The 27323-nt window shown below is 42.5% G+C and overlaps 1 protein-coding gene across 1 annotated transcript in view; it reads right to left on the bottom strand.

Moving 5' to 3' along the window:
- Nucleotides 1-613: 613 nt before the first annotated feature.
- The window catches only part of LOC137879387 (calmodulin-binding transcription activator 1-like), a 52812-nt gene continuing 26102 nt past the window's right edge, over nucleotides 614-27323 (bottom strand). The window contains exons 5-23 of the mRNA XM_068720053.1: nucleotides 25012-25147; nucleotides 22630-22701; nucleotides 20555-20708; nucleotides 17769-19169; nucleotides 17275-17732; nucleotides 16046-16172; nucleotides 15447-15581; nucleotides 11409-11560; nucleotides 10299-10483; nucleotides 10139-10217; nucleotides 9776-10043; nucleotides 8612-9144; nucleotides 7361-7509; nucleotides 7020-7263; nucleotides 6759-6827; nucleotides 6062-6207; nucleotides 5907-5978; nucleotides 5730-5760; nucleotides 614-5156 (exon numbers count right to left, since the gene is read on the bottom strand). Of these exons, the coding sequence (XP_068576154.1) occupies nucleotides 5124-5156; nucleotides 5730-5760; nucleotides 5907-5978; nucleotides 6062-6207; nucleotides 6759-6827; nucleotides 7020-7263; nucleotides 7361-7509; nucleotides 8612-9144; nucleotides 9776-10043; nucleotides 10139-10217; nucleotides 10299-10483; nucleotides 11409-11560; nucleotides 15447-15581; nucleotides 16046-16172; nucleotides 17275-17732; nucleotides 17769-19169; nucleotides 20555-20708; nucleotides 22630-22701; nucleotides 25012-25147 (4444 nt within the window). The 3' untranslated portion in view covers nucleotides 614-5123. The remainder of the gene's footprint in view (nucleotides 5157-5729; nucleotides 5761-5906; nucleotides 5979-6061; nucleotides 6208-6758; nucleotides 6828-7019; nucleotides 7264-7360; nucleotides 7510-8611; nucleotides 9145-9775; nucleotides 10044-10138; nucleotides 10218-10298; nucleotides 10484-11408; nucleotides 11561-15446; nucleotides 15582-16045; nucleotides 16173-17274; nucleotides 17733-17768; nucleotides 19170-20554; nucleotides 20709-22629; nucleotides 22702-25011; nucleotides 25148-27323) is intronic.

Here is a 27323-nt window from a genome sequence, read left to right as displayed (position 1 = left end):
GGAACAACCACGTCTTTATATCAGCTGCGATTCGTACGCCATTTCCGGTACACTACCGTAATTACCGTGGATTTGGCTGGCGATGTACATAGATGCGTTTCTTACAAGATCAACAACTATGGCAGTCTTAGTGGTCGTACAATTTTATTCTTAACTGTTATAAGATGTACCGATTGTTGAAAGATTAGGTCGAGGGACATTCTGGACCGATTTTTACAAATCCAGGAAAAAGGGAAACAACAAGTTTACGGTAAAAATACATTGTCGTGACGTAATGTAGAAAATACCAGTAATTTTCCGGTAGGACCAACATGTTTCACACATCCTGGGAAAAATCTGAAGACCAACTGAAACCTAAAAACGACTAGACAAAGCACACTCAAAGATTGTCTCCATCGACCTGCACATATTTTAGTCAGTAAGGAGTTTAAACCATATAGAAATGAAAGGACATGTTTCAAAATATCAGAGAGGAGTCAGGAGGGCAGGAGGGGTAGAAATACAATGGAACCCGATTTGTGTTTAGAATATGAAATAAGAAAAGCAGTAAAAGATACGTACATCTTCCTCTTTAAAAAAAACATACAAAATAAATACCAGGCGAAAAAAATAGTTAAAGTGCAAATTTTCTTTTTATTCTGATTTCATTTTACAGCAGAAATTATGTAAAGCATTCAGAAGACATTTTCCACATATAAGGGCAATATTCAAAACACTTTGCATGGCCTCAGCAACAAAATATTCTTTTAAAAACATCAACAATTTAGTGATGCTTGTGCATGCACGTTTGTAAAACAAACAAAGTAAAAACTAGGCTACAAAAAAATAAAAGAGGAATGAAAGACTGAGATTGGCATGGAGAACACAACAGCAGGCAAGGTGGGAATACAGCAGGAAATGAGAGAGAGAGAGAGAGAGAGAGAGAGAGAGAGAGAGAGAGAGAGAGAGAGAGAGAGAGAGAGAGGTAAGACAGGGTGAAATAAGAAGAAGGCGAGGAGAGGTCTAGCCATAGATTATCTATAAGGGTCTACCATTCTAGCATGCAATGTGGTGTTTGGCCACACCCTCTCAAAACAAGGCCTGAAAGGTTATACCATTCATTTCTAGGCGGATTTATTAGAACAGAGGCCATCTCTGCGCATGTCTACCAGCTGTCTAATATGGCATTATTTCTTAATGTTATATTTTTTAAAAACTTTTTCTACTCTATATACTCTTTTTACAGTCACCATCCTCTCCAAAAACATGAATGGATTGATGGATTATCTGCAATCTGTGTGTCTAGTTTCATGTGGGTGTATTCTCTGTGTGCGTACTGATAAGCGCAGGCATTTGGATGTCAGTGTATATTTGACTGTATGTATGTATATATATATATATATATATATATATATATATATAAATATAAATATATACTGTATATATAGGAGGCCAAAGCAGTGTTCTTTGTGACTTGAGTGTGCTGATGTGAGAAGAGGGGCAGTTTAAGAAGAGGTTCATGTGATAGCGTAACATGAATGCTCCTTACAGCGCTGTCCTAACCATGGCTGTCTCTCAGTATGAAAATTCAGAAAACATGTGAAACACGCACAATAGAGATCGTCCAATTGTAAATCTTTCAATATATTATCTCTTATATTTTTTCTTATTTAATTAAGAAAATTGAGGTGATATGTGGCCGTTACCTATTTTTATTTAAGAACTATTTGTATCAAGAATCTTGTGCGTTTAAGACAAGAGCAAGTATTTGAATAGAAATAACACTTATTACTTGCTTTCAATTTAGTTCATAGTCATTAAACAAAATCCTATAAAATACCGGATTTGGAGATTTTTCTTGTAGAAAAAGTGATGCAAAGGCAGCTTGATGAAGCATCACAGTTGCTGCCTCACAAAATGAGACTATCAGAAGGATTGTGTCAATCAAGAACATGATTTGAAAATTTGTAGGTACTAGGTTAGTGAATGAACAACTGGAGTATCCCTAACATACACAAATACATACATATACATATGCACACACAAATGTACACGGTCACCAGTAGCAGTACAACTCTGTGTCAGCAATCATCATACTCCACATACCATCTCCCTGTTCTTCAACCCTGAGTAAAATCTAAGGGAGAGATTTAATTGTTCCCAAAGACATAAGCACAGAGAGAAAGAGTGTGGCTGTTTCTGAGCGTGTACATTTGTGTACTGTATGTATGTGTTTGTGTGTGTGTGTGCGCACATCAGTGTGAGAGAGAAAAAGAAAGGAAGTGACAGCTATTTTGTCCTCTGGAAAACTGTCGGGTTATGCTTTCGTTTATATGCTGCAAGATTATTTCTTTAAAGAAAGACAAACAAAGTGAGTCCTTGCAAGAAAACACATCTTCCTCCCAACAGCGACACTGGGACGTTGAATAGACTCGTGACAGTGCCTTTCATACACAGAGGCTCATTTCTATGGGCTTCTTGTTCTAATACTGCAAAACTGACACACAAGTGGGGCATAAAGTGATACTGTAATTACTGGTTTGTCTCATAAAGCAACACACAGCATCCATCAGGCCATGAGCATTCATTCATACCACTGACAAATTAGAGCTTCTAACTTAGACTCAGATCAAGTTTAACACTGTCAAGTTCACTTTTAACACACAATTTAGGAAAATAAACAGGTAACTGGCAACCTTTTGGATGACATACAATAGATATTTCCTGATATTAGCTTGCACTTTTCTGTTATTGAGCAGGCACTTTCTAAACAGAGCTTTCCAGAAGTCTAAAGTACATGTTGTATCATAATGGCAGTGACAATGAGGAGAAAAGAAAAATTAACCAAATGATATGTTAAAAGCAGGGGGGAGGAAACATTCTGTTTGAAGATGGAAAGCTTTGACTGGAGGCCAGGCTGGATCCTCTGTAGGTGTGATTAATGGTCTTAATAAAAGCTAGTATGTTGCTGAAGCACAACCACATTGTAAATAATGTAGTGCCCTCTTCCCGTTTTGGATCATCATTCATTGCATTCATATTAAAATGACCATCATCATCACCATTAGTATCATTTTCATACTTGCATCATGGTCATCTACACTTACGCCTGCCTTAGACAAACCCCAGAGCTTATCTATGGTTGAGCTAGTACTAGATCTGTTCCATGGTTTATTGTCTGTGTGTTGCCTCTGTGGATCTTACTGATATCTTTTGGGTGTTGGCTTCCCCAACGTAACATATTGTTAGGCAAAATAGCATTCATAATAATTGGCACTACTGGCAAAAAGGGTTTAATTTTTGCTAGCCAAGAAACGAAAGCACAAAATGTAAATGTTTTGTCTGAAAGATCATTGTTTCAGCTAAGTTTGTTTTCCCACTTATAATTCTAACATTAGATTTTTCAGTTGCATGCTTTAACAAAATGTTCTTTTCAGTAACACTTATACTGGATACTCTTAAAGTGAAGCAGTTAAAATCCTCTCACAGTCCATAGCCACTAACATCTTCTTTTTGCTGTTTCTTTGTCTTAAATCTCATGCACATTACTCCGTTTGTAATATCTACATTATTTACAAGCAATACAGCCATCCTGTGTACCCAGGTCTCTGTCTTAAGTTCTCATTATGGGAGTAAAATAATTTATAATCTTAAATACAGTCCTCTTATGAAAAAGTTTCAGGGTCCTTGTATCCCCTTACCTCGTCAGTTTATATACAGGAATATGCAATAGTCCAAAATATGGATTTGATTGCCCATATGGGCTAGTATGGGGACCAATGCCCTGTATAGGGGCAGGTATAGGACCCATGTCCTGTACAGAGCAAGCATAGAGACCTCTCAGAGTCAAGAAGAAGTCAAGGCAATGGTATGTGACTCTCTCCTCAAAACCGCAGTTAGGATTTAGAGGTTCACGCAAAGAACAAACTAACAGAGACATTTAACCATTGGGACATGTCATATTTTACCACACAAGGGGGGAAAACCAGTCTCAAGCTGAACCACTCTTGAGCCAATTAAATAAATAATTAGACCCTTAAATAAATAAATAAAGTTTAAAAAAAGCACCCAAAATAAGTCATTTGTCCTTACACAGTTCACATTACACAGGGCAAGGTTAAGTTGATGAGGACGTAAGTGAGACACAACTACACATAGAAATACAAAAGAAACAACACTAAAGCAGTTTGGCAAGCATGCAGGAGCTCATAGCTCAAACACATGCATTGAATTGAACAAACACGGACACACCACGTCAGGCGAGCAAAGTGCTGCCTCTGAGAACGACTCCATACAAAGTCCATGTAACAAATTAAGACATCGTTATTCAGACCCCAACCCTTGTCTAACAATGCCCCTCTTACATTCAAGTGCAGTTCCTCCCCTTTTGATCGGGTGACTGATTAATAGGTTTGTAAGCCTGTGAGTCAGAGTGGTAAGTGATATTGTGATATACTGAATTAGCAGAATGATTTGCCACTATAACTTTTCAGGATGATGGAGAGGAGGAATAAGCGAAAAAACCTTGCATGCAAATGCAACACAGAAGTGAGTTTTTTGGTTTATGTTTTCTTATTCTTTCATGGATTACTGTTTGGATACAAAACGCAACAGGGTTTGTATATTTTCTGCATGTCAAAGTAGCTTTTATCTTGAGCCAGCACGTCCAGACGCTGCCATGAAAGTCAAGATGTCGTCGCAAGGCACTTCCTCGTGCTCTCTCGTCTGACTCGTCGACTTGCTCTTGCAAAGAAACATACCCATGAGGAGTGCAAAGAATGCCATGAGGTTAATGTGATGGCCTCCCAGTGAAACTGTGGAGGAGGATCAGTGCTGTGGGTAGAGCCAGGTCCCGTGGCTCTACCCAGCAGTCTGTCTGTCTGAGCTGCCATGATGGACACCTATCCTGTCCTCAGTCTGTCTGGGAAGAGTTTTTTTCCCTCTTGAGAGAAGAGGGGAGATAGGGTGAGAAAGAAGGATGGGGGAGAGGAATGGAAAGGGCAGGAGAAGGGGTTGGGGAATGGAAAATGGAAGGGTTTTTTGGGAGGATGGAAGAAAGGAAAAAGGAGAAGATGGAGGGCGGGGAGGGTTTATAGATTGCTCACAGGCTGAGGGGGCTTTGCGTGGGGCCTGGTGGTGGGCTCTCAGGACCCTTGGCCTTTCTCTGCTCTCTGGCCCTGGGGAAAAAACAAACACACGTTGGAGACATGCTCAGAGAAATTGTTGTGTGACTGTGTGTATTTGTGCATTTGTTTTTCTCTCCATTTTTATATCTAAAGGCCATACTCGGAGCAACAAGAAAAGTTATTCAGCAAACCCCCTGCAATTCTGCTCGGCGCGCACACACAGACACACACATCCTGTAATCCCCCCCCCCAAAGCACAAAAAAAGAGGCTGGCAGGCCAAGCAAGACATTTAAAGTCCCCTAGTGATGTCAGTCAGAACATGCTCCCATGAACAGCATATGCAAGAATCACTCCTCTATTTATCTATCTATCATTCAATCATGCAGAAGTATCGACATCATTCAGCAGTCCTCGGAGAGAGACAGAGAGAGAGACTGGGAGATAGGGAGGGAAAAGAGAGAGAGAGAGAGAGAGAGAGAGAGAGAGAGAGAGAGAGAGAGAGAGAGAGAGCAAAAGGGAAGGACGATAATCCAGGATCTCCTCTCCCCCTCCCTCTGCTGACATGCAAACAGGCATCAGCCACCAGGAGAGAGGGAAAGACAGAAGAAAGAGAGAAAACTCACCCGTTTCAGAGGCCTATGGTCCATCAAGGGGCTTCACAGGAACAGTAAAACAACACCAACTATTAGCACCAACGTAGAGAGCGCATGAACGGCAGTGCGCTGTAAGTGTGTGCGGGTTTGGATGTGTGTGCACTGTGCAGAGGTGTTGAAGAGGGTGCGAGGAGATTTATGCCTCACCTGTGGCGGCATCGGAGCAGGAATCTCAGGATCTTGCGAGCAGCCTGGTTCTGTTTTTTCGTCAGGAGGCTGCTGTAGGGTAAGACACAGGAGTAAGAAGAAATCTTTTGCATATTCATGCCCTTCCTATGTGTGTGAGAGAGAGAGTGAAGTACCCGAGGGAGTGTCTATAGGAGCGGTAGTATTGCTGGATGAGGACCGCTGCTCTTCGACTCTGTTGGAACTTCCTCTGCTCATGGAAACTCCGGAAACGACTCTGGATTAGGATGGCTGCCAAGGTCATCCTCTTATAAAGTGCATACTGAGAGAGAAGACGTAAGCAGCGTGTTGTAAACCATTTCATCAAAAGATATGTACCGTTGTTGTGTTTAATCCTGAGTACACATGTATCATAATTTTGTATTTCTTAATTTGTGTCAAAAAAATAAAATGTGTAATAAACTGACTTGAGTGTGAATAAAAGCTTCTACAATAAACATAATTCATGATGTAAACAACTTTGGCGCTTTAAACTTCAATCTGGAGACATGCTGTATGGCTTCATTATACTATATCATATACTATATTAGTAGATTGGTGCTATTAGAAAGAAAAGAACTGTAGCACAGGATGTGGACAAGCCACATTCATATTTTCAGTTTATTGAAAATCAATGTCCAAGTCACAAAATAGATTTTAGCACAAATCAGAGAATCAAAATGCTTGATGACATTTTAGCCCAAATTAATTACAAAGGGAACATATCCATTAATGCTATAATTTCTGGATATCTTATTCAGTACCTAACTGTAGGTCAGCTTGACGTAAAAGCAAGAAGAGGGTTGACGCTAGCTGTGTGCTGTTAACGCTTACCTGTTTGTATCTCTTATAGCAGCGCTGAATCACTGCTGCAATCTCTTTACGTTGTTCCTGAATGGGACCCTGACAGGAGAGAGATTAAGAGTTTGTACATGTTAAAGGGTTCATTGTCTTTTTAAGATTAAGATTGTGATTCATGGAAGATAGAAATGGAGAGGAGCAAATGCCTGAACCAGGATTTAAAAACAACATGGTGACAAAATGCATCAGATTATTTAACAATCTCTTGGGCAAAGAAGTGGAAACCAGGTGTACCTTGTGTTTTCTGAGGGAGTGCAGAGCATGCCTGATGGTCTCATACAGATCCCCCTGCTCTTCCTCAGTCATAGCTAGACAGGAGTCAGTTTTCAACCTCTCTTCTTTCATAGCTGCACAGAGGAAGGAGGTCCAGTCAGAGGAGGAGGATAGGGCGTCTCTAGCCTGTGGACTCTGCTGATCCTCAGGCCCTGAGAGGGAGTTTGGTTTGGGGCTAGGAGTCTTGGACTTGGAGTTTAGAAACCTGTAGAAAAGCAGGGAGGAAAGCCAAAGATTAATACTAAAAAAGACTTACGCTATTTGATGAGTTAGGTAAAGGAATCAGGAATTCATTGACTCACCTCTCCACCTCACCGAGGTAACCAGACAGTAACTTGACATCACTGCTGATCCCCACCTTGCTGGAGTCTGTTTCAGTCTCCATATCCTCCTGCTTAAGCCTACAAGTTGAAGCCTCCATGATGTGATCTGCTAGCATCGTAATGTCCATCTGCAAGACACGCAGAGCAGACGTTACTCACATATTTCTAACACCTGCTTCAATTTTGGCATTTATTATAATGCCTATACTAATGACACTCAACTCTGTGTGGGCAACGACTGCTTTTTATACTTTTAGGTGGGCAAGTGAAAAATTAATGTTTCTCTTAATTCCCTGCACAGACCCAAAGTCTGTGCCTTATCATCATCACTTATAAACTTTCTATTAAAGTAAATCTGTAGGCAGTGCATGTCTGTATATGCTGTATACATCAAATGTGTTTAGCATATACAAAACATATGAAGACTTCTTGAACAAACCAAAAAGGTTTAATAATGTAATACATCTTATATCCTCTATTCATGACCCCCCATGTCATGCTAGATGTGACATCAAGGTACCTCTAACAGTTAAATAGGCCTGCACTGTTGTTTTTATAAGATTTCACTACATCATAGAATATACAGCCACATGTCTTCCACTGGCTAATTATCTAAAAAAATCAAGGCATCAGAGCTTCTTTTTTTTCAGTCAAAAAGTGATTAGATAGGCAATCAATACAAATAGCTAAATCCAAACTAAAACTATTTTAGCCTTTATCATTGATTGGCCAAAGTCAGTGGTGTACACAAACTGAGAGTTAAACTATCCCTTTAACTTAAGGTTTAACCAATTAGTACTAAGTTGTTGTTCTTGCCAGTCAGCATGTAGTATGTGTGCCCTGTTTTCCCTTTTTGTAAGTGCACTTGATGTTTTGTATTAGTGTGTATCTGCTTGTGTGGAAGTAACTGAGTGGTGAAGATAGCACCGCTGCCCTTGCACCAGGTGCCCTTCTTATGATGACAAATTAAATGTAGACAAAGTTTGAGTACAATAGATATCATTATCTGTTTATATTCAACCTAATGAGGTGTCATGGGAGTTTCCCCTTATTCACACTGAAGGTCAAAGTGTTGTTTTCATAGATTTTTTAATGTATTCATGTATGTTATCACAAACATGGCACACATGCAAGCAAGCTGTATACATTGTCCATTATATACAGTACAAAAAGTTCAGTTTTGGTCAAGGATCAAGATCAAAACTGCCCCTCACAAACTGCCCTCCCTACCTGCAGGTCCTCTGTGTTATCCTGATAGGTCAGCAGCTCTGTCTCCTCTCCCCTGTCAGACAGCACCCTTTGGCGCAGGTGAATGGCCAGTCGTTCTTTTCCCAGAATCCTCCTGGCTAGGCTACGCTGCCCCAGAGTCTGTCTAAGACTCCACCTGGTGCCCCCTCCAGACCCTCCTATCCTGGCCTGCAGGTGGGAGAATGGAGCGCTGGGGAGCTGAGGCCGATTAGGGCTGGAGCTGGCAGGAGGTGCGTTCTGACAGCTGAGGTTGGAGGGTTGAGTTTGTAGGGTGTTGGGGAGGAGAGAGCATTGAGGGTTAGGACTAGGGGACGAGTTGAGGAGTGTGGAGAGGGTGTTGGTGCCAGGGGTTGAGTTAGCTAGCTGTTGCTGGGTGTCGGGGCTGGGTTTGAGTCTCTTGGCTGGGGGTGGGCCTCCCTGTTCTCCCTGGGTTCCCTGTTGGGCTCTGTGTCCTGTTTGGCTCCAGCTCGGGTTCTGGTTGTCTGGCTGGCTCTCCGTCCTGGCTCTCCTCAGCTCTGGGGAAACAAAGATGGTGGAAAATAAGAGCAAGTGGCAACATAGATTCCTACCTCAGTGGATTTCTAACTTATTAAAACGCATGTTCATCCCAAACAAATAAAATTATATGTTACCCACTTAGACCTAGAAATAGAAAGCAAAAATTCCAGTTTTTAATTTCAAACTGTACCATAAAAGGTGTGTAGAATATCCTGAGTAACTGGACAGACACATTGCTGTGAAGTTTTTCAAAAGTTAATTTCAAAGGAATAGTTTAATATTTTGGGAAATAAACTTATTGGCTGTCTTCTTGCCCAGCGTTAAATTGGAAGACTGATGTCACGCTCACATCTGTCTGGTTAATTTGTACCAGCTGAGAATTCATCCAGCACATAACCCTCATAAAATACTGAGTTGTTGTTTTTACACTTATAATGTATTAATTGGTGAGCTTTGGAATTTGTTACCATTGAACAGAGTCAGGCTAGCTGTGTCCAGCTTTGTGCTAAGCTAACCAAACCTGCTGTATACCAAGTCTCACTGACAGATATTTCAAAACATCCGCAAATAAAACTGAAACCTGACCCTTCAAAATGAGACAAATTATTTCTTGGTGGTGACAAACCACGAAACAGCAGGCTTTCCCACCTGAGTTAGGGTTTGGCGTAGGGCTGTTGCTTATTCCGCTGGTCTGTGACTCTCCTCTCCACCTGTCCATCCAAGTGTCAGCAGGTGGGCCCTGAGCTTGAGGAGTCTGTTGCAGCTGCTCTAAGAGCTCAGCTAATCGAGTGTGGCCCCGGGATCGGGCAATGTTGAGGGGCAAGCGTCCCAGCGAATCAGGAATAGCCAAAGCTCTTGGGTCCCACTGATAAAGCACCAATGCTGCCTCAGTGTGGCCCAATGCACATGCCCACATCTGTGGAGGCCCCAAAAAAAAAAAGATCACACACTGGCACGGAAAGAAAGACACACTCAAAACGCCATTCAGAAATATTGATATTGATTACCCACCAATGGAGTACAGGAGAAGTGGTCTACGTTGAGAGGATCCACCTCTAGCTCGAGGTCAATACTGTCGGCATGCTTTGTGCTGCAGAGCAAGACAACACAAGTGAAATTAACCGACAGTCTGTGCGTTCACAATGGTGTGTCATGATTGTGTGTTACTCACCGCCAGCGAATGAGTGTCTGAATGAGCCCTGCATAGCCCTGAGCTGCAGCCAGATGCAGTAAGGTCATTCCTCTGGAGTTCTTACTGTGGACGAGCTGATTGGATGAAGCCCAGCAAGGCTGAGACATCATCTTCTCACACACCACCACAACACGACCCTCGAACGAACCTTGATCGGTAGAAATCTGGAAGATCAGAGGCAAAAAGGGTTTCCAGGACTTTTATCATGAACATATTTGCAGATTTTTTTAAATATTCTTCAACTTTTCACAAAGGTTGATTTTACCAAGAAAGAGGCCGTGTCCAAAATCCCTCACGAATCACTATATAGTGGATAATATAGTGGGTTCCTATCTTTTAGTGCTGTCCGAATGTACAGTGAGAATTATAGTGGTCTCAAAGTATACCACGATGCATCATGAAAAATAGTGGACAACGATGGTCAATAACCAGGCACTATACATACGATCTGGTACGTTTTAATTGCCAGAGTGGTGTCCCAAGGTATTTTTTTATTTTGCCAATGAGCTCACTATATAGTCCTCTATATTGTCCTATAACTCCCTAGATAGTGAGTAGGGAATAGTGAATGAGTGAAGTATTTTAGACAGTCAGAGTCTTGTGTTAAACAAATTAAAGAGCCTCTGACTGTGAAAGCTGTACAATGCTTAGGCTGTTATGGAGTCATAGAAATAACACTTTTAGGGGGGCGTCCTAATAAAAGCAAACACCGTTGCAATATAATAAAATTACTTAAAATACTGCAGAGTGGATTCAACACCTCTGAATCTGAAGTTGGTGGGGCTTTTATACTTGATTGCATCATCAGGTTTTGTCATTATTTAATAAACTGGTGTAAAATTCTTAAGTATTTATTTTTGAAGTTCCAAAATTTGTGGAAAGGCGTAATATACTGTCGGGTTTACACCATTAGATCATCATCATGCAATCTTTGAATTTAATCCTAGTGAGTCAAGGTTTTGAAGACTTGCTTTAATTAAATATGTAAGACAAGTTCTGTTTTGTTTAACGTTGTTCACCTGTAGTGCTCTCGTAATACTGTTTTAGATTGTATAGGTGAGAAGCTAAATCACTCCTTTTCAGCCTTACTGGAGACTGCTGATCACTAGCTCCTCCTCCTCCCTCCAGTCCTCCACCCTTGGTTGCCATGGTTTCTGAGCTGGGGTTCTGATTGGTTATCTCAGCCATCCTCTGTTCCATCTGCTCCAGACGTTCCAGGATGGACATCCTGAACTGGGTATCTACAGGAATGAAGGTGGGACATATAGAGATGTAAACAATGGCTACTTGTTTGTTGCATTTCAGCAAATCAATATAATGTTTTAGTAAATCCTACTTTAAGAGGCTTAGGGAGAGAAGCTCTTCTTTAAGGGGCTTAAATCAGTACTGCAATCAATAAAACCCTTTACCAACAATGGGAACGTGGGAACCAAGAAAACTGTGTGTTTGTGTGTGTATGTGTGAGTGAAAGATTATAGATCTTAGATTAGAGAACAAATTAAATTTTTTATGGCTGTTTGTATGTGTGACCCTTTGTTTCAGTCAGTGCTGCTGCAGTTCTGCTGCAGTGCCCATTATGTCATCCCACCTGCTGCTCTCTCACTCAGTCTCTCTATTTTTCTCTCCTCTCATTTCACTCCCATTTTTCTTTCTTTCTATCTGCGGCACACACAAACTGAGCTGAAAGGGTGGAGCCATGAGAGTGAACAGAGGCTGAGGCTCCTCCCTTTCCACTCTGCCAATCAGAAAAGGAGTAGAGTTTTCTGAAAACACAGCTTTTAAAAACACTCCACTATTTTAACACAAAAGAAGCAGCAGTCTTCCCCCATCTGCAAACAAACACATACAAATACATCCACAAAAAAGGAATTTCTGGTTACATATAAAGCATGTTATGCTTGCAGACATGCATTTTAAAACAGAAAAGAATGATTGAGAAGACTACAAAAATTGTCATCGGCTAGGAGGACTTCTTTTGTGGTTAATTATAATAACTTAATTAACAAATACATTAAAATATAATTAGAAAGCTGAGAAATAGTCATTTGATTAACCTCCTATATTGACAGCTACATTTAAAGATTTTAAATATGTTTGTCAAATGTCTTTCACACAGGCTTTACATTTTTTTATTTATTTACTGCGCCTTAATGTCATTTTACATTTTACAATTCACTTATCCTACCTGCAAATCATGGTACTCGAGTCTAAGTGCTGCAAGGCTTATGTTATGAAGGATACAGAGGAATTCAAGAAAGGCCACTGGAACACTGGGAACTCCTTTAAAAGTAAATTAAGGATTCAATAAAAAAAAAATCATAAAGTTATTTATCATGTCAGTTGCATGCAATTATATCCTAACTAATAGCTTTTTTAACCACATTGTTTAAATACAAATGTAATCCATTATATTATTAAGTTGAGTGTATTAATTAAGTAAATGGATTAAAATTGACCAGTAAAAAAGACAGCATAAATATTCTGGTGACACACTCCAGCTTCTCTTGAATACAATTTACACAGCATTTCAAAGTTTGATGAGTACTTGTAGTTGTCCTGGGTACCTGTGGATTTACTGACCAGCTTTTCTGGTCTGTTTGGGTTCTATCCCCCATAATGCTTTTTTTTCGATGGATTCTTATTCAAGAAATGAAGTTCAGCACAAACTTTCACCACTGGCTAACCACAACACAGTTCAAAGTGACATCAACAAACTCTGATAACAGATGACTGCATTACAAACCAATTAAAACGACAAAAAAAGCAGACCATTGAGACAAATTAGTGTTTTTAACGGTAACAATATGTAGTGTATCTATTTTAACATTCATATTCTATTAAATTACTAATATTAAATATTCTACCAAAACTATGATGAAGATTTAAAATACTTGGCTTTATTACTAAATCCAAGTGGGTTTGCATACAATTTCAAGTCATTTTTTGTTGAATCAATAGTTCTCCATATATTTAGACTCAAACAGACTGCATTCTTTAGTTGAAGTTAATTGGAAACAAATTCAAACACACTTTTGGCATATACAGATAATCGTTCAGTAATAAACATGAACACACAACACAGAGTATATTATGTATTTAAGCTTTGGGTGATCAACAACATGCCCACATGTCTGTGCCTATAGGCCTGTTATTATCTGGGCCTCAACAGGAGCCACATTAGCCCTCCGTCATTTGTTGTTGTTCTGTTCAGTGGAGCTGTCCACTCCTGTGGTGCTGAAAGTTAACAGCTAAACAAGCTACTAATCATCAGGCCTGCGACATAAAACAAGCAGCCTGTCCCGAGCCTTTGAGTTCAAACACCTAGCGAGCAAACAACGTGAGGACTTGTGGCATTTCTTCCGTCCCATTATCTCAAATCGACAGAGGCTGTGCACCACATATAGTGCAACGACTTGGACTGAAACAAGAAATGCAAAAGCAGTTTAAGGCTTTACAGCTATGAAGTCGAAATTTCGAAAACAGGCACGTATGTCCATCTACAGCAGCGTGATTAAAAAAAACAAACTTAACCCGGCTACAAATAACACAGACCTAGAAGCCGATAAAAGGGCGCGTTTTGAAGTTAACAGTTTAAAATCAAATAAGCTACGAACCCAAACAGCGAGTCTCTCTATCTGCTGCTCTCTTTGTTCCCGCTTCTGCTCAACCCCGTTAGTTTGAAGCGTTGCTACTCCGATCGAGCAAACACAACTACTGTAAGTGCAGAGAGAGAGAGAGAGAGAGAGAGAGAGAGAGAGAGAGAGAGAGAGAGAGAGAGAGAGAGAGAGAGAGAGAGAGTATCCAAGTTGTTTCTATGAGAGCAGAGCAGACACGCTTCAAATCCGCCCGCCAGACTCTGAGCTGCAGGAGGCTCGGTCGTCATCGGTTCAACAATAAACTGCACACAAACTAAACTGGAGCAATGAAATGTGACAAAGTCGTGTGATGACGCAAATGTGATTAAACTGAATAATCTGTCTATTTTGTCTCTCTAGGCGATGAGCCTTTGATGAACATTTGAGGCCAAACAAAGGACTTGAACGCCAGAGCGCACGTTCGGGTCTCGGCATCACCATTGAAAGTAAAAGGCAGAGCCTATATATAGCGTGCATGAAGCTGCACAGCACATTGCCGGTGGTGCCAAACCTTTTGACTGTCAAGTGGACCGCGATTGTGCCATGATGTCCTTGCCCTTCACTCCAGCAAACAGCCAGCCTGCTGTGACTGTAGAGCCGCATTGCCGCATTGCGCAAGCAGAGACGGGGGCGAACACAGAGTAACCCAGGACATGCCTCGCTAAGGAGACCCGTGTGTTTCCAAGCCGCAATTGCATCAGGAGATATATTTGCACACAGAAGCGAACCCCCATGTGCACATAGTCTATGTACAACTCCTCCCGCAGAGCTGACTCCAAGAACATTGAACTTCCCTCTGTCATCTTACGTTTTAATTTGATTAATTGAAACCTCATTAAAACAACATCTAAAGCTCTATAACAAAATAATTCAGATTTCTCTTCAACATGAAAACATGCTGAATGGACTCCATACAAAATTATTCTGACCCAAACAATTTCAACAAGACAAAGTCTAAAGCCTTTATAAATGATGGACTGTTAAAATGAAAGGAGCAATACACATTACACTATTCACTGTGCAGTTGTCAAACGGTTTAGGAGCCTATAGATTCCTTCTTTAATGTATCTGCATGCAAGCTGAGGGCGACAATAGAAGAAAACAGCTGCATCCCAGAAGAAAACTCAGCCAAATAACACACAGCCATGATACCATACATCTGTGGCAGCAGACAACAAGGGATGCATCTAACAAAACAGAGCAGCATAATGACAGTCACACAAACACACACACACACACACACACACACACACACACACACACACACACACACACACACACACACACACACACAGACACATCAAAAGGTTCTCTCAAAGTTTTAACAAAACCTAAACATACAGTATGTCTAAAAATACAAAATAAATCGCTCACCCGCAACACTCCAGGTGCACAATGAAGCAGTTATGTACATGTTTATGCTCTTCACTGAGTAAATAATAAGACAATAAGAGTGTAACTGTGCATCCCTGCATGCTTAAAATGCTCTCACCATCGAGGGACAGCCAGTCATGCTGAGAAGATGGCAGGGCAGGAAGGTCACGCGCTTTGTATTCAAACACCACAGAGGAAGAGATGACCTCACCACCCATAGCTACCTGCAGCATCACCAGACCTGTGTCATGTGCTGGAAACAGAGCAAGGAATTAGTAAGATTGTCTGTGTGCTGAGACTGATCTCTTGTCAAAGATTAATTTCAGGACACTCTGTAATCCATTATACACTGTGAAAGTTGAATATTGCCTTTGCCCACGTGTGCCTGAAAAAGACTTTGTCTTGCAGTTATCCCCTGATCACACCTAACAGGATGTGACTCATCTATCATTTACTATACTATCCCAAAAAAACAAATTCCAAGCAAAGTTGTGTTTATAGTGTCCCTCCTCACAATGCTATTTTTTCTATTGTCCTTATTTTTTTGTGGGACTCTCCCAAAAGGGTGTGCAGCCGACTTAGTAAGACTCTTTCTTGGTATGCTGAAGAAAAATAAATTGCTCATAATAGGGGTTAGTGGTGTGACGGTTGGGGTTAGGTTTTTCTTTGTTAAAGGTGTGTGCGTTGTGATAGTGCATGCATACACACGTGTGTTACCTGGGCAGTAGCAGCGCAGCACCCCGGGCTGGATGAGTGCAGCAGGGACGCTGATGTGGTCAAAGAGACAGCTGTACTCACTGCTCGACTCCAACCACGGACCTGTGATAAGCACCTTCACGCCACCCTGTAGCACACAAACAGAGGACTCAGTCTAACACCACACTCACTCACGCACGCACACACACACACACACACACACACACACACACACACACACACACACACACACACACACACACACACACACACACACTATACACATTTAAGCATTGTGTACTGCGTTTCTATCAAATATCCTGATTGTGGCAAAAACAAACCTCAGAGACACAGTGGCCTACTTTTTTGGTTTTCTATTATATGAATCTAAACTGATACATATTAGTAATTGCCCCATATACTAAAGTGATTATTATTTTGCCAGTGACAAATCTACGAGTCTAACAAGCCTGGTAGCAGCCCCTAGAGGGTGGTTTGCTTCTTACATCCAAGTTGTTAGAACCATCTGAACAACACTGCCATGTGTTTTCTCTAGTGTAGCTAAAAATAAAACATAAACAACATATTGTCCCCCAAAAATGTCCAGTCATGAAGTTAATATAGATCAACAAACCATTTTCGATTTGAAAACTATTTACTAGCATTTGGTAGTTTTTATTTGGCATTTGCAAAACACTTTTTTAATTAATTCTAAAAATTCTACCATCACCCTTTGAGCCTTTGGGGTGAAACATTGCTGCTTTTTAAGATACTCGAAACCGTGGAATAACCAGTATGATGTAACACTGATGATCCTGGAAGAAAGTGCAGAAAAATATTAGCTGAATATGTGCACATGTTGGGGTGAGATCTCATGAGACATGAGATACAGTTAGTTAAAAAAGTTATTTTCTCCAAAAAGATGCTATGTTTCCACAAGTTTCATCATGATTCAGTGACAGAACTGGTGTCTGAGATGTTATAAGTGGTACATGGGTAAATTAATGAAGCCACCCAGCGTAATCAGTGTATTATTGAAATTCCATCAAAATCCAATCAGCTGAGTCTGAGATATTCTGACTCCTTAATGACCACACAGCCAGGCTGGCGGTCTTAGTACAAGTACATTGTGCCGAGTGTGATTTCAGCGTTTAACATCAGTAAGTCAATCATGTGGTGGGGGGACTGATTTTCCTGTAGGGAACAATGATGAATAAATAATGAATGATAATCATGTAGGGTTTACTAACCTCTGGATAAGACCACTCTGGGGAGTAGTCTGTCACACCAAACAGCCTCCCAGTCTCCTGGAGCAGTCCCAGAGCTCCCTGCTCCACCTCGGAGCCCTGTAGGTGGCCTGCTCCTGTGCCCTGCTCCTCTCCTGCTGCCCCCTCCTGAGGCATTAGAACCCCAGTCACAGCTGCCCCCACCCCACCTCCAGATCCCTCAACTGAGATGAAATCATTGATGAGATCAGAGAACTGGCTTCCAAAGGAAGCCTCAAAGCCTTCCAGACTAATGGCCGCTCCTGCCCCTGTTGTTGTAGCTGACACCCCCCGACCTTGCTGAGGAAGAGGAGAGCTGTAGAGTGCCCCCTCAATGCTTGTACCAGCAGCTATTGACTGAGGACTGGCCACCACTGAACTATTGGCCCCTGACAAGCTAACACCATTACAGAGAATCTCATTTTCCCGTCCTCCTCCTCCTCCTCCTCCTCCTCCTCCTCCTCCTCCTCCTCCACCACCTCCGCCCTCCTCTCCTCCTCCATTGTCATCGGTGGGTTGCAGGTAGTGTTCGGTGTCAACACTTGTGTAGGCCACGTGAGGATCCCCAGGCTTGAGAAGCAACTCCCCTCCATTCTCAGAAGTCTTATCTAAGCCCCCGACCTCTCGATGTCCCCTGCTGCCTGACTGTTCGACAGTCGTATCCTGTGGTGTTAGAGGAAAAGAGCCCATAGCTGCTCCTTGTCCATTCCTTCCACACAGGCCCTGCTGGTCTGGGCTGGCTTGGTGGAGGTGTGTATGCGGGTCTCCATTGGTGACTGGTGTGTCTGTTGGCACCGTGGGCAGGCCTATATAAGCCTGGGCCTCGCCTGATTCCTGTGTTGCCTCAGTACCATTGGTCTGCAGCTGGGAGGGCTGGCTTGTCTGGGGGGAGGCCTGGAGGAAGAGGCTGGGGGAGGGGTGGTGTGCAGGCTGGGTCAGACCCGGGACACAGGCTGATGACATCACAGCACTGAAGTCCATCTGCTCCAGGGTGGTGCTGGGACTGAGGCCTGTCCCTTCCCCTACATAGCTGCTCTGAGGGGCCAGCGGCGGCTCCAGGGGTGCAGGTTCCGTCTTGATGTTGTTGACAAGGGCTGGGTTGTAGATGAAGCTGTTGGAGGAGCAGTGGAGTCCTCCATCATCCCCGTTACATCCCTCTGCCTTCCCTCCACCATACGTCTGGCCCTGTTTGGGATTGTTGAGGAAGCAATCAGGGTCAAACGTCATGGTGGTCTCAGGAAGGCTGACTCCCCCACCAGAGTCTAAAGAGCTAGACAGAACCAACTCTCCTCCCTCCCCTAAGCCCACACCACCAGGAAATGCTGCAAACCTCTGGTTTTCAGGGGCAACAGCCAACAGGATGCCAGCGGTGGTGCTCTCATGGGTGGATGCCAGCAGGTGGGTGTGGCCTGCAGAGTAAACCGAATCCCCAGTCAGCGTGGTGACCTCAGACATGAACACAGCTGTGCTCTGTGTCAAGCCAGCCCCAATGGCCAGAGCGGGACTATCAGCCATGTCGCTGGTGATTGACAATGGGGAGCTCTGGGTGGTGTCAGGGACCTCCACCTGGTTGGTGGAGGTAGACGAGGACACTTCCATGCTGCTCTGTGGGAGCAAGGAGGGTTTGTTGTTTATCCTGCCATTCCTCCTCTCTCCTCCACCCGCTCTACTCCTGCCCCCTCCAGGACTGGGCTCAGTCTGGCCTTCTGACACATCGCTGTTCTGGACCTCTGTGCCATCTGCTTCCTCAACTCTCTGGCCTGCCGCTACACCCATACCTGCTGCAGCTCCACCTCCCGCTGCTGCCCCTGACTCCTGCTTGGATGAGATGATGCGCTGCTTGACACTGGAACATTTCTGATGCAAGCTGCTACCAGCACCTGTCAGAAGAGACATTCAGACAAAGGAAACAGCATTTAAGACAATGCATCTTTATTTTATGTCCTTTCATTTGCTCAGGTCAATCTTTTTAGTATCATGGCATTACCCCACACACATTTGACAGTGTGTAAGGGCGCCCTCCAGTGTTCAGAATGTACACTGATAACTGAGATCATGAATACTCTAATAACACTGGTTGAGACTCTTGAGTATTCAAAACTTTCAATACATAAATGAATAGTGTGCAATTTGCATAAATTGAAAGACATGTCAATTTTAACACCTGAGGGTATTTCCAGTTTCTAAAGTCGATGTCTTCATTTACATTTTTGGGATTTAGCTGAAACATTTTCAGAGTGAAGTAACAAATAGCAAACACTTCAAGTGTCAGAGACCTAATGCCCATGAAAAAGCCTTTGAGCACAGATGGCTCAAGTAAGTGATCAAGAGAGAAGTGCTCAAAAAGGAAAAAAAAGCAGAGAGCTGTTATGTGTGAGCAAATTAGGGCAGGTAGAAGAGCGAGAGGGAATATGATTCAGTGGGGAGAGTGAGAATTGAGGCGCTACTTAAGTCAACAAGCCACTTAGTTTTGGGCAGCTGTCCTGATTTGCCCTTCCAAACCAGATAAAAAGAGGGGTGAGATTAGGTAAGTGTGTGTGTGTATGTGTGTATTGGAGTTATCTACTCCCTGATGCCCATTTATGAATAATACATGTTGGATATTTCTAGAACCTCTGTCTTCTTTCCCTCTATCCCTCCCTTTCATGGGTAAAGTGTGTATCTGCCTCTAGGTGGCAGCATGGTGCTGACTGATGGAGCCATCAAAAACAACAAATCTAAATCTGTATAAAGCCTGGATGAATGGTATGTATCTCTCTTCATACGGCGGCTTTTTAACGCAAAGTATTATTGTTTAATATATCAATATTTTGTAAATAAAGCCACTGTTTATGCCTGAACATACCTTTTGATAAGTCCAGTTGTTACATTTTGGCTTACTGAGTTATCTTTACCAACTCTAATATCAATAAGATGTTTGTGCTAAATCAGCACTGCCAAGATTCAATATAGTTCATTGATGCAAGAAAGACATTTTCATATCATCTCCCCTAAACTGCTGAAATCACCTGTTGTCTGTTCTGATAAGAAATGGCACAGCTCCAGACCATGCCCCATCTGCTGCCAAGTTGTTTACAAAGCCTAAAAGCAAGCCAGTGAACCAAATAACCTGTGTTTTAGAGATTAATTTGAAGAATTACTGCACCGTGACAGGTGTTGTTTTTTTTTACTGACCCAAGGTGACTCATATCCCCAGGTTTAGGAAAAATGCGAGTGCTGAAACATGAGAGTAGGAGATACTGAAATAACGGTAATGCTAACTCACACATGGGTTTGAGTTGTCCAATGAGCTCCTCCTTGCTCCACTTGGCCCACTCCTTCCTGTCTGTGTTGATGGAGCAGAGGACAGGACCACATGGCTTCCCGCTATCGTCCACTGCCGGTACATTCAAGTAGTGCACCAGCACAATGTCTGGGTTCTACAGCACAGGGACACACACACAGATACATGTACGCACATTGTGTTAGTTTAACATGGCCTTTATCCATTTATTCATTGTAATGTTCTTACCAACATATGGGAGGGAGAGAATAAAATGATAAAGTCTATTTAAAGAGGGAGAGGAAATAGAGAAGGGAAGCGGGAGAGAACGTGGAGGTCAGGGAGGAGGTTGGGCATAGCGTGTCAGATAAGATTCTCTCACCTGCCCATAAAAGATTTAACAGCTCAAGCCCACTCATCGCTCTCTCTCTGACCCTGCAGAGGCTGTGGAAGTGTCTATATATGTGTGTATGTGCGTGCAGTTCAGAGTAGTTCTCACTATACTGTAGGCCACCAGCAGACCTATGGAATTTCTAAGCCATGAATGATTCAACAGGTGCATTCACGTGCATCTGTGTGTGTGTGTGTGTGTGTGTGTGTGTGTGTGTGTGTGTGTGTGTGTATTTGAGAAGAGAGTGAGAAGGAGAGAAGCTCCTCTTGATGAAAGATTCAGTAGACAGACTCAGGTGAGGGGGAGGACCTGCTGAGTTGGAACACTTTTCTCTCCAAAAGGGGATGGCACACTGTGCCATGCAACAGCACTCACACACTGATTTATGATCATATTCACTGATGTGTTTCGATATCGGCGCAAAGAGCAGAAGATGGCACTTTACAGATAAAGCAAGTAAAATTTCCCTTCATAATTTCAGACTGCAGGAATCAAACTAGCTGGGCATGCTGCAAAAGAAAATATATTGGGTGAGGGCATATTCAATTTACAGCCGATGGCTGGAATGTCCTTGTAAATTTCATGTGACAAATTATGCAGGACATTCCGCCAAAGAATACATAAATATGTATGTATTTCCATATTTTAAATGAACATCGCTGGTTATTCAATATTTTCTTTGAAATGAACAGAGAGGGATGAAGACAGAGGCAGTGTAAATGTAAATGCATTTTTTTTAAATTCATCATGTAACTTGTCATTTGAAGATGATGAGGTCCTGGTGACCACGTCTTGCATGGCCAATAGAGAAAAAGACATGTATGTGTGTGTGTGTGTGTGTGTGTGTGTGAGTGAGTGTATATGTGTATGTGTGTGTGTGTGTGTGTGTGTGTGTGTAAATCCTGCTCTCTGTTGTCTTTTACATGAGCAGTAGAGTGAGTCCAACATCTCTATGAAAAACAACATGCTTTTATACACATGGGACACCTGTGCATGTGTGTGTTGGTGTGAGCATGTTGAGCGTGTTGTTTGTAGCTCCAGGGTGTTTTCTTAGAGAAGACCACATGGAGAGTATCGCCTGAGTCCTTGGTGCAAGCTATAAGTATCGAGAGTCAGGGTCTCGATAACACACTGTGCTCTGGAAGTTGCAGTCAACTTGCGAAGGAATATTCTTTTTATTTTCCACACTGTATGTTAGCATTATAAGCTGTATAGGCCTGGCATATTCTAGGTATATTCTAGTGGTCTAACTGTGTGTGTGTGTGTGTGTGTCCACTCAGCCAAATAACATCCAATTTTATTATGACCCCAGCTTTGTGATAGTAATTTCACTATGTCTGCCTCATTAATTTAGAGGAGGGTGATGTTTATTGCTGGTTAATGGTTTAGCTTAGTGTTTTGTTTTGGAAATGGACGGTTTAACAGACAAAACTTTGTGTAACACTGATAATATATAGTTTGGCTGCCCAGTTTTGTGAAGAATAAGGAATAATGCCTTAAAATAGCTGTAATAAATGTTACAAGATGGTCATAGTGTGGGGCGAAAGACCTGAAATTACAAAGATATGCTGCTATATATGACAACTAATAACAAATTATCACCAGACTATGAATGCTGTCCAAGTCTTGTTTTGTATGTGTATAAATGTGTAACAAAAGGCAAGGTGGGAAAGGGGGGTGGGCTTACCTGCAGCAGCCAATAGCATCTACGATGGAAGGTGGGGATGATGGAGGAGTGGACGTAGCAGCCATACAGACACTAGAGAGAGGAGAGGAGAGGAGAGGAGAGGAGAGGAGAGGAGAGGAGATTGCAGGGATAGACGAGAAAAGAAAAATGGAGGAAGCGAGACAAAAAGTGAAAAAGGAGGAGAGGAGGAGAGGAGAGTAAATGAGAGAACAGGAGAGGAGAACTTAGGTTATACCCACTTAGGCTGTATTGATTGCGGTGCTAAAACTAAATTGCAAACATGCTGTATGCATTTTTTCCTAATGTCTTTTCTAAAATGCTATAAATCTGATGTTGACAATTACAGCACATGAGATTGTGAAATTTACTGCCTCAGCAAGACTAGACATAACCCACTTGGAATTCACAAAAAGTCTGATTGTCGTCAGCTCACAGACACTGCAAGAGAGATCAGTAACAGTGAAGGGGACAAAGAAGAGGAGGAGAAAGCGAGGAAAGTACAGAGTGTCAAGGTGGACAAGATGAAGAGGAAGTTCAGTATGGACTCCATCCAGTAGAGGATGCGTACATACATACAAAATAGTGTGTATACGTGTGTGTGAAAATAAACCATATGTGTGTTGCAGAGGTTGCTTTAGAGATTTAAACGTCTTTTATATAGGTGCGATATGAAACGTTTTTTGATACCACTGCCAATAAAGTGCCTGATTTCTTGACACCCTAAGTTCAAGAATATTTTTTCCTTTAACAAAGTAAGCTGAATTTCATAAAACCCTTTTTTTCATTGAACAAAGTAAGTTAAACTTCTTAAAAAGCTTTTTTTCATTTATCAAAATAAGCTGAATTTCTTAAACGCATCAGGGTGTAATGCAAGGCAAGTGCACAAACACTTTAAATTAAAAACATGAAAAGAAAAGACAAACAGTCTGATGAACCATTTAAAACAAGTTCCACTTATGGAAACATTTCAGACAATGCTCAAATAATATTAGGTTCGATACTCGGTTCTAATGGAGGCCGATTTGTGGTGTTTGACAGAGTAGGGTTGCAATAATGACAGGAAAGCCTTCTATCACTGCCACTTTTTCAAATGCTTCAAAATCAAGGATCAAACACACACACACACGCACACACACAAATAAATTGGTTGTGTTTAAAGACAAAATTGCACACACAAACACAATTGCTCAACTGCTTGTCCTGTTTTCTGTCTCATGAACACTCACGCACACTTATATTTTCTCGCCATTTTGCCTCTCCTCAGAAGTAGCCCGCCCTCTATCTAAAGTGTGTTTTGCCAAAGGCAGAGTGCATTTCCATATATTTCCATTCGATATGAGGAGGCTCTACATTCAGGGTTATGTTTTTCTCTCCTGCTTCCTGCCTCTCCCCATCCTCATTCACCCCCTCTGCTCATCTCACCGCTCTGCTCATTCCCGTCCCTTGCTCTAAACACTGCTTGCTTTGGGGGGTCCTGGGAAGACGTGACACAAACAATTACTGAGCAACTACCAGGGACTGAAACACTTTGTATATGTGTGTGAGTATGTGTATCCACACACGATTGCAGAAAATTGCATGTGGGATGAATGTCAATGTGAGTGTGGGGTTGTGAATACTAGAGGTGCAGATGGGAATACTTGATCTCAATTATTCTCTTTACCTCTGTGTCTCTTTCACCTGTCTCCTGCTCACCCTTAATGCAAAACTATTGAGCCCTCTGCAAACATCCATGTGCCCCATCGCTGTCTCCCCTTCGCTGTCCATTCTACCTAATTTTTTTCTGTTTCTGACACATGCATGCTCACTCCTCTCACCTCTTCGTATATTCCTGCTGAATAATCAATTTTTGAGCTGGCTGATATGACTCGAACACACACACACACACACACACACACACACACACACACACACACACACACACACACACACACACACACACACACACTCGCTCACACAGAGACGCTGCCTTGAGACTGGATCGATACCCCTCTCTGTTCTGCTGAAGGAGGCATTGACATCATTCCTGGCCTCAGGCCAAACACACTCTTATCCTTCAGAAAGAGAGAGAGAGAGAGAGAGAGAGAGAGAGAGAAAGAGAGAGAGAGAGAGAGAGAGAGAGAGAGAGAGAGAGAGAGAGAGAGAGAGAGAGAGAGAGAGAGGAAGGGAGACAGGGGCACGAGCAGGGAGCGAGCTAAAAAAAGAGGGGCACCGTTCACTCTCAGGTAACATGTTGGCCTGCAGCCTCAGCATGTGTGTTTGTGTGTACGTTTGTGTTACACGTATGTGTCTCCTCAGACTGAAGTAGAGTAAGTTAGTACGTAAGATTGGCAGTGAAACCAAACAAGATCATCGACTTGTTTTTATTCTACAAGTTCTCACCTCTACTCCCTGGACTTTGAGTTTCATGTGATCCTCTCTGGTGGTCTTCCCGTCTTTCCTTTTCTTCCAGCAGTAGCCATCCTTCCTGTACTTCACCTTCTTACGATTGTAGAGGATCATAGAGCCATTTTGAGGCCTGATGGAGGACAGGAGGAAGAGTTAGCCAGACAGAAAGACACACGTGGTGTTGACTCATGTTAATTCTACAGGGTAAGTGCACAGTGGAGACTTCTAACTGACAACAATTCAACTCATGGAAACTGACCTGGAAATGATTTTCATGCTGTCATTTATCCAATATTAGCAAATACAGATAATGTGAATCAATGTTATTCTCCCACAGTCGAGTTAACATGGTCTCATGCTGCCCCTCCCCTCTTATACGTATACACGCCTCCGCGTTAATATTTTAGTAGGGTGATTTATCAGCACAGCAGGAACATCGGCCTCTATAGACTTACATTTCATATACACTTGGTAGGATGAACATACGTGTGCACAGAAACAAACACACACATACACACACCAGGAGCCATACATGTAGAGAGACAGAGATGCTATAGTGATGTCAGAGACGGCAGGACCTACTGCCGTGTGTTCTTTGAGCTCAATGTCAAACCTGCGGCTCAGCAATCAATCATTACACTTCTAAAACGTTAAGGACAGGTATGTGTGCGTGTTTCTGTGTGTGTCGGTGGAGGAAAAATGCTCCTCTGCCTTATCTCATGACAACAGAAAGAGAACAGGCACGTTAATCAATAAACTAACACATACTCACAAGTGCTCTCTCTCACACAGTCATGAGCATGCACACACACCACACACACACACACACACACACACACACACACACACACGCATACACACACACACACACACACACACACACACACACACACACACACACACACACACACGCATACACACACACACACACACACACACACACACACACACACACACACACACATGCATTTACACACCTCCTCTTCTCCATCAACCTCCAGATTGTATCCCTCTTATTATAGTATCTCTTCATTTTCTTTTTACTGCTTTTTCAGTCCCTCCATTCTCTACTCCTTTTCACTTATTCACATCTTTTCATCTTGTCTACTCCTTCTATTATCCTCCTAACCTCTGTTTCTTTTGTTGTCTCTCCTCTCCTCTCCTCTCCTCTCCTCTCCTCTCCTCTCCTCTCCTCTCCTAGAATATGATGTAGACACATCGATATGGACTGAGATGATTGCAATTTACTCTGAACACTGTGTGTAGTGAAATTGAATTTACTTTGAGCTGATTTTCTTTGACACCTTAAATCTGTTCTGTTTTGGGGTGAGCCTGCCAGTTTCTTAGCCGAGTGGAGACCCCCACCCTCCGATCAAAGCCGAGTGTAGTCTCCGTCTCAAGCAGTGTGAGTCATCTCAGAGCTGCTGATTCTAATTATGTTATGGAGAAGATGGATGAGATCAGATGTGTGCATGTGCGTGTGGTTGTGTTTGAGAAATACGTGCACGATCATGTGTATGTGTGTCTGTGCGCGTAGAGGCATGCGCACGTGGACGGTGCCCATGTTCCTTGCAAACTCTCCGATTCAAGCAGACATAAATGCTATTGATTGTAACTGGGCTGTGATGTGTGGGATATAAAAAGCTTTTCCACCGTTCCACAGTGTAGCAGAGCGAAAACAGAGAAGGCAAGGGGAGGAGAGTGGGGGGAAAAAAAGACGGCAAGATAAAGAGACGGAGTGGGCGAGTGAGTGAGTCCGGTAAAGGGAGGAGAGAAGGAGGAGTAGAAGAGGAGAGGGAGAGAGGAGGTAACAGTCATTACTTTGGACTGATGAGGTATTTCAGTGAAGGGAGAAATGAAGGTCATTGATTGTTATCTTAATATTGCCCCCCCCACACACACACACAAATGTGCAAACGCATGCGCACATTGGCATATAAAACACACACACATGCACGCACATCCAAGCACAAACGTAAAATGTCACTAGCTCCGTTTGCTGAGCTCCTTTCCATCTGATGGGATTAGGTGTAATCTGTCCTAATCGTGCCTCGTGTCATGTGTAAATGGGATTATATCTAACTGCTGCTCAATAACACCAATATGACTGCTACTGCTGTTGCTGCTGGGAGGCTGAGGCTATACGGCAGCACAACCAATCAATGAGAAATCCATCCACAACATAAACTGTGCTGCTGGCCTCAGGCTGCTCCTGAGAAGAGTCCTTCAGCTCGCACAATGGGAGCGCAGAGGCATCACCCCGGGCTTTCAGCAGTGTCAGTAATCAGAAATGGGGCCATGAGGGG

This window comes from Cebidichthys violaceus, unplaced genomic scaffold, assembly GCF_023349555.1.
Source record: "Cebidichthys violaceus isolate CVI_PGR_0920_01 unplaced genomic scaffold, fCebVio1.0.p SCAF_25, whole genome shotgun sequence".
Lineage (NCBI taxonomy): Eukaryota > Metazoa > Chordata > Actinopteri > Perciformes > Stichaeidae > Cebidichthys > Cebidichthys violaceus.
The sequence above is the reverse complement of the archived record's forward strand: the minus strand, read 5'-3'. Positions and strand labels throughout refer to the sequence as shown.